The sequence below is a fragment of the Lepidothrix coronata genome, unplaced genomic scaffold, assembly GCF_001604755.1.
Source record: "Lepidothrix coronata isolate B3197 unplaced genomic scaffold, Lepidothrix_coronata-1.0 Scaffold95, whole genome shotgun sequence".
In the NCBI taxonomy this organism is placed as follows: domain Eukaryota; kingdom Metazoa; phylum Chordata; class Aves; order Passeriformes; family Pipridae; genus Lepidothrix; species Lepidothrix coronata.
This window is the reverse complement of record NW_016690275.1, coordinates 529,903-549,741: the sequence shown is the minus strand read 5'-3', so window position 1 is coordinate 549,741 and position 19,839 is coordinate 529,903. Positions and strand designations below refer to the sequence as shown.

Below are 19,839 nucleotides of genomic sequence, written 5' to 3'. Positions count from 1 at the left end.
GGGGAGTGCTGAAACCAGCCTTTGTAACTGGATCTGGTTTGTGCCTTGCTGAGTATGCCTGCCAGCTCCTGGCATGTGTAGTAGCAGGGCTCTGAAACTACTTAAGCAATATAAAGCTGCTGCTAAAGCTATTCAAAGAATCTGAATTGTCTGTGATTGTTCCACACCAAATTCAGTTAAAAATGGACAAGGTATAAAGCTGTCAGTGACTGTTTCCACATTGTTTTCAGCAGCTCTGCTGTAGGAGAACATTGTTTTCAGAGACACAAATTCTTCCCTTTTCCCTGATGGTGCAGATTATAATCCAGTTTCCAGGAGCGTGGCCCTTCAGCACATACTTACACTTCATTTCCATCTTTTTGTCTTAAAACCTGTCTGTGTTACTGGTCTTACCTCATTTGAGCCCTAAGCAGTCTCATCTGTCCAGGTAAGAAAAAGCATATTTTAAAATGCCATTCCTCATTTATAGCAATGGCTTTATTATGAGAAAATAGGATTGATCTGATCACTTACAGTTGTGTGGCACCTTAGCTGTTGGTTCAGAGAGGAACCTGAGCTTGCATAAAACATTTGCAGTACAATCCTCAACTTTTTTTTGAATTCAGGCAAAGTCTTGAGAATGTATTTGTACTTTCTGCATTGAAATTCTACAGTTATCTCCATTGGCTGTACAAAATTTCTTCAGAGTGAAATACTTACATAGAAAAATATGATAGTCTATTACAATTAAAAATATAGTCAAACATTTGATTGTCAACCCAATATTTTACAAAATACAGTGAACATGATTGTGAATCTGAGAATTTGGTTTATAAAAACAGACATTCTTTTGCATATACAAAGCCACATTTGTGCAGGTGGATTTTGCCTGGCCATAACATCTCATTCCTGACTTTATTTTAAAATTACAAGCAGAGCAGTCATTAAAACCAAGACATGTAGGGTTGGTTTTACTGCAGCTGAAGCCCGTGTGAGCTCTTGGTACAGGGGAATTTTGGGACATGAAGCAACTCTTGGTCTGATAGAGACCTCTGAGAAAGAGAAGTCCTGTTTTAAAGCACTGAAGTTACCAGTGTTGTCAGGTATTTCCACTGTCTTCAGCATCGATTTAAATCCTGGTACAGTAGCCTAGGAGCAAACAAAAAAGTGTTCTTACTTGGTTTTGAAACATCTGAGTTCAGCTGTGAAACAACCAGAGTCTAATGTGCTTGTTTACACTTTAAATGTACAAGAAAAAAATGTTCTAAATACACGTTTGGAAACATGGGATGAAAAAAGGGTAAAGTTTCCACGTTACAGCAATAAGACTTTTTGAACAGGAGAGGGCATCCTGCAGTGATGCTCAAGTGTAAGCCCTCAGCTGACAGCAGGCAGAGCCTACACTGCATGGATGTTCTCTAACACTTCTGTGGAGAAACCATTTTGACACAAGGAAATAACTGTCACCAGTGGTGGTGTCAGCCCGGTGCTGCCCTGATCCACCTCCTCACCCTGAGAGCTCTGTGCTTTGTTTCAAACACCTCAAGCTCAAGTTGCTGTGCTCCAGACGCTCATCCCCACTGGCTCCACCATCAAGGTCAGATGGATGCTTATCTCTGGACATTGAGGACTTGAGATGTTACTATATCAAAAAATTTCCTTTCTGCTGACTTACATTTAAAGGTACTATTTTCTTTTAAATCTGCTAAAGGGTCTTTACAGCTCCTATATGTGACTCGAGCAGTTCAGCTCACTCATGTCTAAGGATGCCTTCTCACTGTGCTCAGGAATTCAAGGCAATTACAAACAGTAATTTAGTAAGGCTGCACACTTACATTGATCACATACGTCCCAGGCAAAAGGAGAAGATAGTACTCCCCTTGTTCATTTGTTCTGTAGGGGCAGATATGAGGCCTTCCTTTGGCTTCCACAATGGCATTGGGAATAGGATTCCCATTCTTATCAGTAACTTGACCCTTGACACCTATAAAAAAGAGAGGAGAGAGATCACAACCTGTAACTGTAGTGAGCTGCCTCCTCTAAGAAAGTCAGACTGTTCTCTTGCTGGGTGCACTCAAAGGCTGTTTCACTGAGTTTGAGCACATCTAATAGTATCAGTAGTCACTTCTGTCTCACTGAAAGGAATTAAAACAGAATATCCCTGGTTGTTGTTTTCAATAGTTTACCCTCACGTTAAGTTAGAAAGCAGCAGTATAATCTCCTAAATCTCATTTGCTGAAGGCATCATATACACTTATTGTATGTGTAATTTACTGAAGGGCTTAAATCTTCAGTACTGCTTTGGCATTTTTTTGCACACACCCCTCCCTTCTCTTTTTGTAATTTAAAATAAGTCAGCCTGTTCTCTAGTACTTCCCAAAGGCAGAATAGCAACAATGTCGGATTATGAAGTACTTTCCCTTAATTCTTACACACGGTCTTTAAGGCAGCACTGGCATTAGGCAGAGATAAAACAAATATTTTGGGCAATAAAATGCAAGATAGGTAACAGATTTGTGCAAGCCCTTCAACTCATTATAAAGCAGCACTGCTTCACTAAGCAGCAGCTCTCTTCCAACTGTGAAGTCAGGTCACACCTAGAAAAGTCTTTTAAAAATACAAAATTCAAGTAGCAAGAGACCCACAAAACTTGTGCACAGGCACACATACACCTCTAAAATAAATGACTGCCCCAAGGCTGCTCAGGAAAGCAGAGACTGTGAGGGGATGTATGGTCAGACAGCGCCTGGGGCCTGTCCCTTGCTCCTGCCCCAGCACATTTTAAGCCCCTTGCACTACTGTAGTAGCACCCATTGCCCCTCACCTGACAGGCCTGAGTTCTCCTCCTTTACCCATCCCTGGCCTTGTAGCACTTCATGTTCAGAAGCTCCCAAGTTCACACCAGAGCTCCTCCTGCTGTGAGCTGTGACACTGACCCAGGCTGCTGAAGAGTTCCCACTAACCCGGCCTCAGCTTCACCTCCCATCCCCATTCACATACCCACCTAGGTGTACTTGTTTTATATATTCAATCAGAGCAACTTTGTTGTCTCTCCAGAACTTTTCCAGCTGGTCTGCTGGAGGATATTTACAGCATGACAGCTCCAATGTAATTTCAAAACATTGTCCCCAGACATAGTTGTAATCTTGCATTCCACCTTAAAAGTGAAATAAGAGAGTGTTCAGCTACAAAGAAGCACTAAGTTCCAAGTAAAAGACAAATAGAAGAGTTAAAATGTCGATCCTTGCATCCTACCAGTAGAAAAAGTAAATCAGGTAAATTATTCCTCAATGCCACACTTGTATTTACTGCCTCCTGTGGAAAACAGACTTTATTACTCTAGTTACACATAGAGTGGTGTTTTCTAAAGCACAGTGGCATTTTGGGAATGATGACGATTCTGGCTGAGAAAGGATGGATCTTTGACTGAAATTCATTCAAGCATTTCCAACTAAATTGTGGCAGATAAATTCATCGGTTTGCCAAAGCCATTCCAAGAGCCTTTTATATGTCTTTGAATTCAGATGGTGAAAGCAATACACAATGCCACAGCACACAGGGCCCATATTCTATTTGGCTACACGTAAACATTAATGAAAACATTTCTTTCAGTGATCAAACAATTAAAAAGGATGAAGATTGGTTTTCTTTCTCAAAGGACAAGATCTCGGTGCCAAGGAGCGTGTGCACGTGTGTATAATCTATATAGCTATTGCAGGCCTTAAGCAAGAGCACAGAGGCAGCCAAACAGCAGTGACTGCCTCATTCACTTGTAATTGCTAGGTGGGAGAGACTGCAAACACCCAGGTCCTGCTCAGAGAATCTGCATGACATGAGTTGGTTTACTCCCCTCATCAGCCCTCTACTCTGGGTAAAATCACTGTCCTTTCATCATCAAAGATGGCAGGAGAAAGTGTGACATCATATCAGAAGCAGCTGAATAAAATATCACTGAGATTCTTACCTTCCAACTGGTACCAAGAGTATCCATTGGTAATGCCTTCTGGAAAGGTTTGTCTCTTGTCACACCCAGTCCCTTTGTACATGCTGGCATGGTGGGAAGAATAGGTTTTTGCCAGGTGAATAAAGACATCATCATCTGGAGATCTGCTATAGCCTTTCGAAGAGCCAGTAACTACAGAATGAAGACAACAATTGTTTAACTCTCATTACTGATAAAGCATACAGTGCTGGGTTACACACAGGATAAACGTCTCCCAAATAGCTACATTAGGCAGTGAATTTTTATGGGGTTTATCAAATTCTGCCCATCCCAGCTCAAAAGCTAGAATAACCTTGCAGGAATGCTTATAAATTTTGCTTTGGTACAGCTAATGTTCCTAAACCAAATCAGCTGTGAAGAAGAGAATTTGTTATTAGCTTACCTGAGTTACCATTATCAAAGGTGTAACTGGCAACCAGGGCACCCCCATGCAAGTTTGCTGAAAGAACAAACGTTTCATTTTTTATCCAGTTCATTACTGCTTGAGTCTCTGGCTGAATGCTAGCGTTGTTATTTTCAAAGGCATCAGGAAAATTTCTGTTCAGATCTTCTCCATTCTTGTTGTACCTTAGAGAGGAGAAAAGATATTCACATTACTTTTTTGCCTATGGACACCTCCACATCACCAGCCTCCCAAGTACTCCAGATCTGTGGCATGGTAGTGTCTTCAGGAAACAAACAAGATGACCGTTTCTTATTTCTGAAGCATTAAGATGATGGATTTCAGTTTGATTTCTAGCAGCACTGGAATTTTCATAGGACACAATAAAATAATTCTTCTGTTGTATCTCAAGTGAAAACAGTGCATATTTAACATGCATACAGCATGCACACAGCTACATATATGTGAATTAGAAAAACCAGAGCCAGATCAGGAGGACGCTGTCCTTCTGTATGTGTTTTTCCCACTTGCATAGAGGACCAAGGTAACTACTGAATGGCTGTGTCCCTTGTACTGCCATATCTCCGGTCAGAGAGAAAAATTTGAGTCAAACACAGAATGTATTCTCTTCTCCCTGAACCCGAGGGTCCAGCCTGTGCAAAAGCTTACTTGCTTTTTCACTCAGACAGGAGTAAAGAGGGTATCTGCTGTCAATTGTGTTAATTTTTAAAGTCGTTAGTTAAACTCTATTTGACAGTGAGGGGATAAAATATACCCCCCTCCATACAAGTCCCATCTATTTGCTGAGAAATAAACTTCTTTCCTGATAAAAGGATGGCCTACACTGGTCACCCAAAGAACTACACTACCTAAACTACCTTTTCACTTGTTTCTGATGTTGCCATGGCCAGTGATCCAAGAGAAATTCTAGCTCATGAGTTTGCTTTTTCTGCACATTCCGACTTTGTCCCTTTGGCAATTCTTCCCATTCTCTCACTCTTTCCCTATTCTAGCTTGTTAAGCTTTTCATTCCCTTTTGGTCTCTGCAATGGTTACATTAAAGAAAACAAAAGTAGCACAGGATGCAATGCTAAGTTGGTTGCATTTTCTTTTGTGTTAGTTTTTTTTCCTAGTACTACTATTAGTGCTACTATAGGTACAACTATTACCTATTATAGCCAGCTGTCACTGCGTAACTCCTCCCTCTTACTTTATCTGCATTCAACCTGATCTTCAAACACACTGCTAGAAGTCCACTCAACAAGCTTAGACACACCTTTGTCTCATTAAGAAGGGTTACAAAGTTCTCCAACTAAAATAGATCCCTGTGGGTGGAGTTTTCCTTCTTTTCTTGTAGCACCCTAAAGGTGCTACAAAATAGGGAATTGTGCTTGTATTAACAATCTGGGTCTCCTGCCTAAAAGGTGAGGTCATTACGCTATTCTGACTGATTTTCTGTGGCTGCACCACATATAAACACCAGTCTGACTCAGTCTTCACAAACTCCATGTTGTTAAAGTGCGTCTTCAGAACAGCACTGGAAAAAATTAGCCCTAACACATCTTCTAGACTATCCTCTCCACCAAGTATGATTCAGACTCTTGGCTATCTGCGATTATTGCTCCCCACCCATTTCCTTTGCCTCTCACACCCTCATAAGCCACTTTTACCTTCCTCGTGTGTAATAACAATCAGGCACTTCTGTAGCTTCAAATCCATCAGGATTCATTGTTGGCATGATATGAATCCGGGTATTATTGAGTAACCTGGTAATAACTGGGTCCTGTCTATAGCTGGTCACCAGGAAGTCTATCAAATGGAGCAGGATTTCTCTCCCAACGGTCTGTATAAAAAACCATAAGATTTTATTTTAAGTCTGCTATGGAAGACAAAGAAGAAGAAAATAAATTAAAAAAAAGACCCACCACCTTGCACTTCCAGGTTTTTCTGACTGGATTACACAGACATACAAGGCGTACAAGAGCATTCTAATCAACACTGGTTTGTTTTATGCTCTCCCCTAAATACATTTAAAGCAATTTCATAGATGAAAGGAATCACTGGAGGGTTTTCACAAGGGTTTTAAACCCAGATCAACCAGAGCTTTTTGTATAATGGGAAACTGACTGTATCAGCTAGACTGCTTAAATCTGCATGGATAAGGCACAGCCTTATCAAAAACTAAAACTGCCTGATAAAGATCATGTGGGCTTGGGAACACTCCACTCTGTTTTCTCAGCCCCACTACAGTCACAAGTCTGTTCTGATGCCCAAGGAACCCTGCGTCCTATATAGGAGTGTCAGTGCTGTACATCACCACTTGGCAGTGATAGTTCAAAAGAAAGAAAGGAGAAGCCTACCATAACTGCAGAGCAGGCCTTTTCTTATTGATCCTCTTTAATGGAAAGTTAACTTTAATACAGAATCAAAGAGGCCCCATAGACACTTCTGTTACATTCCCTGCTACACTGCTTTATTTTAATGGCATGAACACGTGCATTGGGGAAACCAAACGTGTACATAAAACCTTAGAAAAAGACACGGAAAGACATTTGGATGCAGACTTTGAATCAAGGAAAGGCAGTGGTAGAGAAAAAGCTAAACACACATTTTTGTTCATATAAGTGTGTATAAGTTGTGAAAGCTGACAGGACATCTCCTTTTATCAGATTTCAGGTAAAATAGTGGCAAGTTCCAGACCCAGAGTTATGAACAATCAATCCTATTCTACCCCAGGACCCACTACTGCAGTGTTTACTGGACTATACTTTCCAGGGGCACTTTCCATAGCACTGTGACCCATGCTTCAAGGGCACTATAATGTTCCTAGACCCTGCCTGGAATGGGAATAAACCAAGATGTGTAACTAGATGTGCTCGAGAGACAATTTATTTTTACTTTATCTCCAAAAACAAAGCTTAGTAAATCACTGCAGGCTCTACCTCAGAGCTACAGCATCTCAGTATCTTTTAGAATGAGTCTTGCACCACTAAGGTGGAAATATTGCAAAGAATTCTTTTTTTCAAAGTGAGGAACACGGAGTGGCGTTACCAGATGAACCTCACGTTGCAGATACACTTCTCCTTGCTTTAAGATTACATTAATAATTTTTTCACAGATATTGCACAGAACATTCTGAGTTGGAAGGGACCCGCAAGGATCATTGAGTCCAACTCTTAAGTGAACGGCCCCTGCAGAGATCAAACCCACAACCTTGGTTTATTAGCAACATGTTCTAACCAGCCGAGCTAATCTCAGGTAAAAGGTAGGTAGAATCAAGCAGGGGGAAAGCAATATTTCTCCACAGCTATTTGCTGCACCCGTTATCTTGCTGAATTTTCACATTGGTGCATTTTAAGTGGCAAATTCTGCTTTTGGAGTTAAGGGAAATGGGAACACAGACACCATCCAGCAGGACCTCTACCTGGATACATGATGGGGCAGGAGAACTGGGTGTAGCTGCTGTTCAGGTTGGGAACAAATCATGTCTTGCCAGTTAGATGCCAATTGCTGTTTATTGCAGAAGAAACAAACAAACAAACAAGGTAGAGCCAAACCTGACTCGGCTAAGTTGCAGATCACACCATTTTAAGTGTCACACCTGAAGGCGGCCATGGTCTCTGAATTGGTACTCAAGCAATTCTGCCATGCTGTTTGCACAGGGAAAAAGGAGGAGCCCTTCTCTTCCCACCTTGCCCCCCAGTAGATTTGTTCTTAGGTTTTACCCCTGTTGCTGGTCTCCTGCAAGCCACCGTCAAGTAATTTGCTAGGGGAACTTAAACACATATACTATGCCAGTAACCAGGTGGTTCTTTTCGTAGACACTACAGAAAATGGGCTTTGAAAAAGGGGGGGGAAGGTACCTAATTTCCTCCATTTCCAGTAGCTTTCAAAGCAGCACCTGAGTAGGTGAAAACAGACTGCTCTGCAAGTTTGATAAATATACTCTCTGACATTTACGAAGAGATGCAATAGAACCTGTCTTGCACAGGCAGCTCTTGAACTGAGTGATAGACATCTTGGGAAGAATATAGGGGTGGGTGAAGAAAGGAAGGGAGAGAAACCAGCCAAATCATGGCCCTGGGCATGAGAGATAAAGCTAACAGACTCAGAATCAGCAAGAATGGCCCTACCGCAGAGACAGCTAAACTACAGGCAAGACTGCACTGCTGTCTGGAGAAACTGGGAAAGGGTTCTTCTCCTACTCTACTTCTCTTCAGCGTCTGACCAAAAGAAAGGGTAGAGAAGCAGGAAAAGAAAGGGGAAAAAAGATAAAGAAAAGTAAAAAAAGAAGGTGATAGAAAAGGACAATATTTACAAAGAATTAAAGGTGACCAGTTTTTCACAGATGACATTCTTTGCACTTAAAAGTTAGCCCCAGAGTTAGTTATGTATACAGTATTTTAAAAACTGACTCTATTTTATAGGAATTCTTGTATAACTATTTTTGTACCCAAGTACTCAGCACATTAAACAATTCAAATTATCTCTGTCATAAGAGAACTGGTCCTTTTATCATTGCTCTTGAGGGAAGAATATACTTATTATCATTGTTTGGGTGGGGCAACAGAGACATTTGGGTCCAGAGTACCCTGCATTTCCTGAGGAAGCACATCTGGAGGTGTCTGAAGGAGAGAGAAAGTCTTTGTTTCTGGGAACCTATAGCTCAAGTTTTGATCAAGCCCTTGAAAGCATCTGCTGTTGAGTCAATCTCTACTGTTACTACAGAGGTCAGCTGTACCTGTAGATAAGTTATGAGTTAGTTTTACTTTAGATCTTCAAATAATGGATCTGGATACACTGAAGGTAGTTTGCTGACAGTAAAGCCAAGGACAGACACCTTAGAGAGAAGAGCAGGGGACAGCATTTATAAGCTCTGGGGCTTTGAGAAGACATAATGAACATTTGGTTTTAATTGCAGTATCGCAAGGGTAATGCCCAGGTGTTTTGTTCTGCTGCAGTTCACATGAAGGCTGAGAGAAAAGCAAAGGAAAGCCCTTTCTCCCAGCTCTAGAGATGCAATTAGATATTAAGTTTCTCTGTGCACTTTCAGCTGTCAGTTCCCTCCTGTGCACCAAAGGGAGAAAGTCAGCAGGAAAGGCTATCAGTGTTCCTCGGGGGAACTCTTGAACGAAGAAGTGTGCGTGTGTCAGGGCACGGATCAACACTGTAGAAAAGGGTGTGACTGCTGTTTCTGTACACATATCCCTTAAACTTTCTGACTCTCCCCTCTGGCATGGCTGTGTCAGCACCCTGCTCAGCTACCAGAGAGCTTACTCAAGAAGCCAGTTAGAAGATTAAGGTTAGCTTCAATTGAACCTGCACTGTAATACTTTACTGCAGCACCCCTGGCTTTAGAACATTGTTGTTACCACATGATAGAGACCTACTGTAGACCAGGGGACTACTGGTGGATGGACTCTGCCCATTTTTATTATTAAAATTCTTTCCTTAAATGTGGCCTGATTTTTAAGTTCAATGATGTCGAAAGAAAGATCCAGACCATCAGGTAGGACCTGTTTCAGGGCAACAGTCTTGCCAGTTTCCTTGCTTTAGCTCCAGCTGCTCCACAGGCCTAGTTCAGCATACCAGGCACAACCTCACCTAAGGAAGTGGAGTTAGAGCAGAGAAACCAGTAGTCCATCTTGGTTTCCCACTTAAATGCCACACTTATAAGATGTTATTTCTAACACTTGTACAGTGTTATACATATACATAATTATTATGCACTGCTACAACACACTCCACTGTGTTTGTCCTTCTTTACTAAAATACACCAGTGTTAAAGTGACTGTTTATCCAATTAGTTTGGCACACATACATTTATTTCTACAGCAGCAATCACTATGAAAATCTGAGAATAGCACATGTATGACAGGGAAGTGCAGTTCCTTGGTTTATCACTGAAGGAAATGGCAACACAAAGCCTGCTTTTGAACTAGTAACTGCTGTAAGTTGTTACTGCCTGGACAAATTCCACACGCTTCTCAGCACAAGGCTTCACCTGGCTGACAAATGGATAGCTTTTTCTTTTCCCACTCAGAAGAGTGTGAGGAAGATAAGGAAAAAGGTAACTGGGGCAAGGCAGTGTTGAACTGTGTTGAAACAGATCTCAGCAGCACCCAGCTTTTTTTAAAGTCTGTTGTTAGCACTGAGATTTGATTGCTTTGAATTTTGAAACCTCTGGTGCTTCTGACCTTCTTAACATTACATCAGCTGATACTGAAGCCAGGTGGAAAATAGTTCACAATGCAATTTTTTTAAATAAATATATTTTTACTTTCTAGAGCACATATTATTTCCCTGCACAGCACTTCCATAATATATTGCAGACTACTAAGGACATAGGAATATGTGCTGAAAATAGCAGAGTGTGTAGTATGTGGATACAATTGGTTTTTTGTAACTGGGTGATAAAAAACCAGCCTTTTTTTCCATAGCGGTATCTTGATAGTGTAAATGTAGCTTCCATTTATTTTCTTGGAAATAGGAGTGAGAAATTCTATACAAGAACTAGTGTGTTGTCATTTGTTTGTTGTTTAAGTTTTTTTAAGCTCAGTTATACTGATTACAAATAAAACTACTCCAGTCCTTACTGACCTAAGCCCTAATATCTCAAAAAACTTATGTCATGCCATATCTCAGGAAACCTTATTGTGGATATGAATATGTCTATGATGACATGGAAAATAGGATATAGGTGCTTTAACTTATTTCACAAGATAAGCCAGCAAAATAAACATCATTTCATGTAGGTTAGCTCAGACGTATCAGTCCAGGCTCAGTTTCACATAAAGAAAGAGGCAAAACATTATTATACTAAGAAAATAAAGCAACCAGAAGTGGATGCTTTAGGAGAAAAGGATTGGTATCAGCATTGCCATCCTGAGAAAGATGTTATCTCGTGATGGCCCAGTAACACTTAACCTGCAGAAGGTTAAGAAAGCCATATACATTAAAGGGAACAAGCAGAAACACACGGGTAGTTTGCAGTTTGTTCAGACATGCTTCTTAAAGGATTTCCCTGCTGTGACATACATGGTTTAGGAACAGCCTTCCAATTAGATCCTATGGTTCAGTTGTATAGAATGGACTCAAGTCACTGGCACAGCTGGTCCAAAGGTGATAGGTCTACTCCATTTATGACTTTGGGGTATTTAGGGGTCTGGTTGTGGTCGATGTTAAGTGGAATCAGTTCTTCCCCAGGGAGGAATGTGTGAGTGTACAGACTGAGAAAGAGAAGATCTTTCAAGCAAGAGTATGAGGTTGGGACAAGAGAAGCTGCTGCCTAATTCAGAATGGGAGCCGCCCCAGAGCAGGAGGCAAACTCTCCCTCACCTTCCCCAGTGCAGACCCTATTAACATTTCACAGGCTTATGCATCTTATGCAGTCTATTAGCGTCATTTTGATGAATCATTAAATTAGTTTTAATCTGGCTTGGGTTAAACAAAAAGTACTGCTAAAGATGGTGCCCAGCTTCATACAGTCACACAAAGAACAGGAGAAGTCTTTTGTTGTCTCTCTGTCAATCTGGGGCAAAAGTTCACTCTATTTGGCAATGATGAACCTAAAAGCAATTCTTTTAAATCTTGGCTGGTTATACCCTACAGTATTAAGAAAAAATCAGCCAGTTCTGAAAAAAAACAACTCTTTTCCTAGAATTGTGTACTCACATTATTTTATTAGAACTTCCCTATTTGGCAGCTCTCCAAATAACCTAGATTTTCTTCCAGAAGCATGTGTGAACAGCCCACACACATGCAATTCAGGATCCTTCCCAACTTTTATGTTTTAGGAGCAGCTGGCCAGCTAACTCAAAGTTAAGAGTCATTTGTGTGATCATGACAGGTTAGAAGGGCAGCATGACCAAACAACACCTGAGAACAGAACTTTTCTCATTTTGTATCATTTTTGGAAAGCATCACTAAAGCACAAAAAATCTGACTGGATCAATGAAGCCACAATCCCACAATTTGAATTTATGAAAGACTCTGGCACACAAATTGAAGCTTGTCATACAAAACTTATCTGCTTAATATATTGAGGGGGTAGTTGAATCTATCCCCAGTGACTATCTGGCAGAATCTTAGATTAGGGGAAAAAAAATCAAATTCTCCAATGCCTCTCTATATGAGGAATTCATTTCCTGACATCTGAAATACATTTACAATCAGATAAAAAACAAACACCAACTGTGCATTATATGTATACCCAAAAAAACCCCATTAGGCAAAGATCACCATGAGGGCCTGAAAGGAAGAATAGCTCCATTTCCAGAATGTTCCCTAGGTACATGCTTGGTCTAGTGAACAAGAGAGAATGTAGCATGCCACATATTATATGGTACCCAGGCATCTCAAGGATCAACCCTGCTCAGACTGTCTGGCACTGTGTCTGACTTTAAAACAAAATCTTGCCTCATTTCCTCATGAAGACAATTAAAAAAACTTAGATCCTAGGCAGTGATCTGAGTTGCCAATCTGCAGCAACTCTCAACCCTATGCACATGCAAACGGTGCTTGTTCCTATGTTCAGAGCTCCTTGTATGTATCCAGCTGGGCAGTGATAATGGCACGGGAGTTTCATTGTGGAGGCTCCAATATATGTGGCCTTTTGCAGTGCAGCAACATTGGATATGACAGTCATGCCGTTCTGGATGAGATCATATCTTGTTCTCCACCTCCTTCCCACCAAAGCTAAGTGATCTATAGCCATAGGTTTGCCATTCCCTTCAGCAGGGACTGTCATACGGACCCTCAGTTCCTAGGCACCATGTACTCCCCTGCTGACACAAAACAGGTTTCAGGAGCTGCAAACCCTGTCTTGGGCATCCAGTAACACATTTGAAACCATGAATCAGCTTCTTCCCACACAGAGTTAAATTCCAAATCAGTCAAATTTCCAGCAGCACTTTTAGCATAGCCACTGTCAAACAAGGTGAAACTAGTCTGACTTGGGGAAAATTCTTGGCACAAAACATCATAAGTGCCTGTAGGCGTGCAAGTGCTCCCACATAGTATTGTTAACAGTAATAACTTGTAATACATTGCCCTTTACACAGGATGCACTTCCATATTCCAAATATGCACACATATTTTTCTTAGTTTTGGGAATTCACAGACTAGCATATATATATACACACACACACACTCCTGTTAAATTATTTAACCCTCACATGAAGACTGCATAAAAACATATTGAGTAGTTTAAACTTATCCTGAACGTGACTAATATAAGCAGGTAAAGCTAAAGAACAAAGGAAATAGAAAGCAAGAAAGTACTATAGAGGAGAGTGAAGCTTTGATTCTTTCTGATCCAGATTCATGTACTGCAACAGGAAGGTTGATAATCACCATTCTCTTATTTATCATTAATAAGTGGGCATTCCTCCCAGAGCAAGTTATTTGCTTTGGAATTGCTTTTTGTTTTGTATTCACTGTGTTAGCTCAGGTGAATTTCGGTGTTCCTAGCTTAAGGTTTCCAAGATAAATTTTCTTCCTAAAATAAATAATTTGGTGCTTCACAGTAATTATTATTTAATCTTACGATATATTTGAAGAGATCTATCAGTCATATTCCATGCCTAGGCAATAATAATGTACAAGCAAACTACTGAATCTGACTCACTGACAGGAAAGTTAAAGCCTCTGGGTTTTATCACTCGGAGAAGACAAAGCTCTCTACTTAAGAGACGTCTTGGGTGTAGGATTGTAGGACTCTTCACTATGATGTCAGGTCTGCTAAAGCCTTTCCACCAAAACAAGGGAACTTTATTCTTAAAATTCCTTCAAGAAATACACGCATATTACGTCCTCTTTGAGTTATGACATACCTCAATAATAAGTAGCACATGCCAGACAAAAGTTCACTCTAAACCCCTGATAAGTGTATTTGGTATAAATGACATTGCAAAAATGGAAACGTACCTCATCCCCATGCATATTAGCAACATACTTGAACTCTGGAATGCCAATCTTATGATGGGTTGGAAACCTTCCCAGAACAAGAACCCACAGGTCTCTACCTTTAAGAGGGGAAGGGGAAAAGACATTTTTTAAACAAGTATAAAATCATGCAAACCTTAGAAGAAAAAGAATAAAAAGAATTGGTCATTAAGGCCACCATACAATTTCTCATATTTCATTGGTGCCCAGGCAGTCCTACATATAACATATCCAAGCAGACTGTGGAGTGCTTTTATTCTATGAATATATGCCATATTAGCTATAGGAACAAATACTCTTTGCCTTCTGACCAAGTGTGTAGTGAACCCTGCAATTTCTACAGCATTTAGGTAGTACTAGAAAAGAAGTCTTTCTTTTTTAATAAACATTTTTCAAATCAAATTTAGCAAACAAGATCACTCTTCCCCCCAAAATATTACACTATAAGGCTTTTCTGAAGTATATATAGAAGTTTTCATTATCACAAAGAAAGAATATCTGGTTTTGTACTAAAGATAACACAAAAAAGCTAAACACATTCATGCATTACTGCTCAGAAAACAGGAGGTACCAGGAAGAGCTGTATCAGAGACATATTCCAAATATATCAGCAGGGAAGAAATTAAGAGCTACGGAAAGAGTATTAGTTAGGACCACTAATGCTGCACAGGAAGCTGAACTTTTAAGTAACAAAATAAACAAACATACATACATACTGGAAGTCCTCAGCGGGGGGGGCAATTTTTGTTGTTATTTTTAGCAATACTGTGGCATTTCAGACCTCATCTGCAAAACTCTGCTTCCCACTGGTCTGTTCATTGAGGTGGAAAACTCAAGTTGCAGTAGATGGCAGCAATGAAACTGGACCAGTTCTCTGATAATAGCAGTCACAGCCTATAGATTGCTAATGCCCAGAGCTTTCATGCATGCTACCTGTCCCCAGCTCTCACACAGGGCTAGCTGGGACCCGTGAGCTGTCTGAGATGAGTCCAGCCATCACTGTTACTTACAAGAAAGAAGAACATAGGTGCTGCTTCAGGCAGTACTATAAAAAGCATTACTTCATAAATCTCTGTGGATCATCAAATCTGCAGTAAACAAGCTCTGGAGCGTATAAATTTCCCATTCCTCAACCCACGACCTCCACGGTCATGCACATGTCACAGCACTCTTGTTTTCTTTTCCAGCTGTGTGACTCACAGCAGTTATACCACAAGGGTCAAGGCTTCAGGAATGGGAGAAAAAAATTGCAGAGGACTGAAAGAACACTGCAAGATACACAGAAACAATTATAAGAGGTAAAATTGAAGACAGTGGTTCCCAAACTAAATTCTTACTTAACAGGTTGAATCAGTCTCAGCTTAGGAGACAGCACTGAGAGCTGACAGATTCAACGAGGAGTGATCACAGGATCCCCTGATTTTACGGTTACTCTAGAAGACATTGGGGTTCAACCCTTGTAACCATATGCTACGCACGAAGCTGTGAGATGCTGCTACTGACTCTTTCATTAAAGGACAATGTGAGAAAGCAATCCATATTTTTAAAAATAATTTTGTGGTAAGTGATCTGGCAAGGAATCTAGTTGTTTGGCTTTGTTGCATGCAGAGCCACTGCTACATAAAAAAAAAAAAAAAAGAAAGACAAAAGCTTCACTTCTGTAAGCTTAGACAAGTTACAGAGTGGAGAACCCAGAGATACTACCTTTCAAGCACATCCTGCTTCAAAAAGGAGAGAAGAGAACATCTAATCCCTACCACACTAGTCCTTCTCCCCTCCAAAACCTTTACAGGTCCCTCCAGCCTCAACTATTCTGCAATTCTGTGAAAACACATGACACGTTTTGCTGCAGTAGTATATATTTGGAACTGAAAACAATCTAGTTGTGAAAAACATATGCTCCTGTTAGTCATAATCAAGCATGGACAACAATCTCAATTTAATTTCCATCTCTGCAATGTTTTCTTCTCTCCATGGTTGTATCCTGCAAAGAATTACCAAGGAAGGCCTTCCAGAGTGCTCCTATGAGTCTTTGTCCATATGCCCTCTAAGCCATTCCTCCCAGCTCCCATTCCCTCTACTGGAAGGAAATTTCAGACATCCCTCCTTGGTTCCAGTGTGTCAGTTGCCATGTGGACTGCTGCACCAAGCAGAACAAACCTGCTTACAGCTGAGACTCCAGCCTTCTCACCACATTCCAAACCTAGAGTTGACTTCTGCGAACCTAAACGTGCAGCTTCCCTAGTGAGGGGTTCATCAGACCGAGCTGCAGTGCCCAAGAGCACATCAAACATCTAAAAGTCAGCAGTGAAATTATCAGATTAATGTAACAAAGGACTTACATTGGAGACCTGATGGTCCCTGTTCTCCCCCAGATAAACTGTAAATTGTGTTACAGCTAAATTGTAACACACAAGGTTTCCTACAGAGGAAACCTATGCCTTCAATAAGATTATAAATTCATTCAGGTCTGAAACTGCCCATTATGAGCATGAGTATCAAGCACACAGGGTTTCAAAACATCTCAGAGCCAACAAGTTTAGTGAATTACATGTAAAAAGACTTTTCAGAGCAAGTGCCAATTAAAAGCATTACTTTCCTCAAATCCTTGACAGTTTTCTGCACAAGCAAAAAGCAGTGACTTAGAAGGTGAGATGATTTAATGTCCTGAGCCTGCACTAAACTAACCAATATATTTACTACATTTATATTACCTTTCTGTACATAATTATTATCATAATACATAAAATAACCAATTGATCACAGCACCCAAACAACGTTGTAGTCTCTAGAACATGAAGCATCTTATCTCACCAATAACCAGACGTTAAGATTAGCCCCTGGTTTTATTTGCAAGGAAGCAGATCACAAAGGCTATTTCAAATCCAGCTACCAGCAATGACAACATCCTCATCCACTGCTACAGACTTCTTGGAGTAGCTCGTGAACTAATGTAGGACAGCGTGACATTTTATAGCCACTTCCCCATAACAGTACTAGCACCAATTCAGTACTATGTATACACTCAAACAACAAGAGTCCAAGTACAAGTAAAATGCTCTAGATGTTTCCATCATTTGAGACTTTTTACAAATAATATTTTGTTCTGTTTTCAAATTTTAAAAAAGTACTTTAATGGCTTGCCATGAGCAATGCTCATTCCTGCTGCTCTCACTGTGAAATTGCCCTCATGGGAAACACAAGGAAGAGCTAAGTATAGACTAAATGTAAATTGGTCTTTCCAGCATTAGTATTTAGACTGTTTATAGTTTGTGTGAGGGCCATCTAAATGATAAACACTCCCATGAACTGAGATACCAATTATTTCCTGGCATTTCCAGTTTGTAAGAGGTATTAAACCTCCCACTAACAATTAAAATAAATTCCTAGGTCTGCTCAGCCTGCAGTACTGGATAGTGTACCTATGAGGAATGATGTAAGATTTCTTTCCATATGGCAGTAATTACCTGCATATAAAAAGATTCAGCATATGGATGGTTTCCTTTAATCAGTAAAGCCTAGATAACTCTGGGTTTGTACCTGAGGTGAACAACTAAGCTTCCTCTCATGCTCTGAATCAACTGAACATATAAAAAAAACCTATTCCTCACTGCCAAATTGCCAAACTAGAACTGACATCAACTAATTAGTAAACTATATTTTGAGTAATCAAGACAAAGGTATGTTTCTAACTGTGTGTCTCAGGACAAGTAACAAGACTTGTTTTGGAACAGAGCCAGACCACACAGCTTCTAGTAGAATGAGCAGTCTTTGTAACTTTTCAAAATGTTTCCTAGCATTGCCACAGTTCACAGCATAGTATCAGTATTCTAAAGAGACCTACAAAAACTAGTAATTAAAACGGGGAAGTGAAACTGATCTCCAGATCTAGTGAAAAAGAAACCAAATCAATGCGTAGATGTTGGAGTTTGGATTGTGTTCTGAGTTTTATTTCTACTTTTCTTCACTTGGTTCTTTACAGCTTCATTTATGAAAAACTTGTCATTTCAAAGAAATTCATGGGTAGGAAATGAAGTGAAATGAGTGGGCAGTGCCTCCGACCCACTGTCAGTACCAGTCAGGCTAGGCTACTGATTCAAAAGTTTGCTGGGAGGACCACTTTGACCAAGAAAAAACAATAATCTCATTACAGTCCTCCTGGGTTGGCCACATGTTGGCCACTGGCTTCATGGGAAGGAACTGCAGTAATGATGATCCATGTTGAGGTAGTCCTGCCTCGAAAGGAGCAGGACAGAGAGGAGGGGAAGAGAGATTGTTTCTACAAGTAAATTGTTTTGTGATCTTGCATTCTCATGAGTGTCAATCTCAGAATTATTGAACAGCCAAGGTTGGAAGGGACCTCAAAAGATCATCTGGTCCAACCTTACATGGGAAAGGGAACCTAGATAAAAATCAATCGAGCACTCTGTTCAATTGCATCTTTAAAACCTCCAGTGATAAGGACTCTACCTCATCTCTGGGGAAGTTGTTCCAGTGAACAATTGTTCTCACTCAAAAAATTTCTTTCTCATATTGAGATTAAACCTCTTCCAGTGCAACTTGTATCTGTTGCCCCTTGTTTTTTTCCACATGGCTCCTTGTGAAGAGAGAGGCTCCATCCTCTTTGTACTACCCTTGAAATACTAGAATCCTACGATGAAGTTCCCCCCAAGCATTTTCTTCTCCAGGAAGATGAGCCTCCTTCAATCCTTTCTCACAGGGTAGATTCTCCAGCCCTTTGATCATCTTTGTAGTCTTCTTTTGGATCCTGTCCAGTCTGTCCACATCTTTCTTGAATTGTGGAGGCCAGAATTGGACACAGTACTCCAAGTGCAGCCTCACAAGCACTGACCAGAGTGGGATGATCACATTTCCATCTCAGCTAGTAATGTCCCTGTGGATGCAGCCCAGCATCTGATTTACCTTCATCACTGCAGGAGCACACTGCTGATTCGTGTTCAGCTTGTTGTTCATCAGGCCCCCAGGTCCCTTCCAGCAAGGCTGCTCCCTGGCCATGCAGATCTCACCTGTACTGCATGTTTTGGTATTCTGTCCCAGGTGCAGGATTTTTCATTTGTCACTGTTAATATTCATATTGTTCTTGATAGCCCACCCTTCCAGCCTATCCAGGTCTCTCCAAGATGGTTTACCCTTCTGAATTGTCCACCTCACCACCCAGATTGGTGTCATCAGCAAGCATGTTGACAGCTCAGTTCCATCATCCAGATCACTTATGAAGATATTAAACAGGGTAGGTAGGGTCCACTATGACCCCTGTGAGTCACCATTTGTGACAGGTTAAAACCATCAATCACTCTGGTCTGTTAACCAGTTTCCTGGCTATCTCACAGGCCACCTATCCAACCTGAATCTTGCCACTTTGTCCAGGAGAAGGCTGTGTGAAACAGTGTCAAAAAGAGTTTACTCTGGCTCTAGATCTATAGCTCTGAACATAGCTCACACAAAAATTGCTCTGATAGTGGCTAGAAAATTGAGGGTTTAGAGTTTAGGTCCAGGCCTCAGATATGAA

The 19,839-nt window shown here is 40.7% G+C and overlaps 1 protein-coding gene across 1 annotated transcript in view; it reads right to left on the bottom strand.

The window, feature by feature from the left end:
* Nucleotides 1-589: 589 nt before the first annotated feature.
* CPM (carboxypeptidase M) overlaps nt 590-19,839 on the bottom strand; it is a 32,617-nt gene continuing 13,367 nt past the window's right edge. The window contains exons 3-9 of the mRNA XM_017822117.1: nt 14,292-14,389; nt 6,035-6,207; nt 4,365-4,549; nt 3,944-4,114; nt 2,984-3,136; nt 1,815-1,963; nt 590-1,128 (exon numbers count right to left, since the gene is read on the bottom strand). Of these exons, the coding sequence (XP_017677606.1) occupies nt 895-1,128; nt 1,815-1,963; nt 2,984-3,136; nt 3,944-4,114; nt 4,365-4,549; nt 6,035-6,207; nt 14,292-14,389 (1,163 nt within the window). The 3' untranslated portion in view covers nt 590-894. The remainder of the gene's footprint in view (nt 1,129-1,814; nt 1,964-2,983; nt 3,137-3,943; nt 4,115-4,364; nt 4,550-6,034; nt 6,208-14,291; nt 14,390-19,839) is intronic.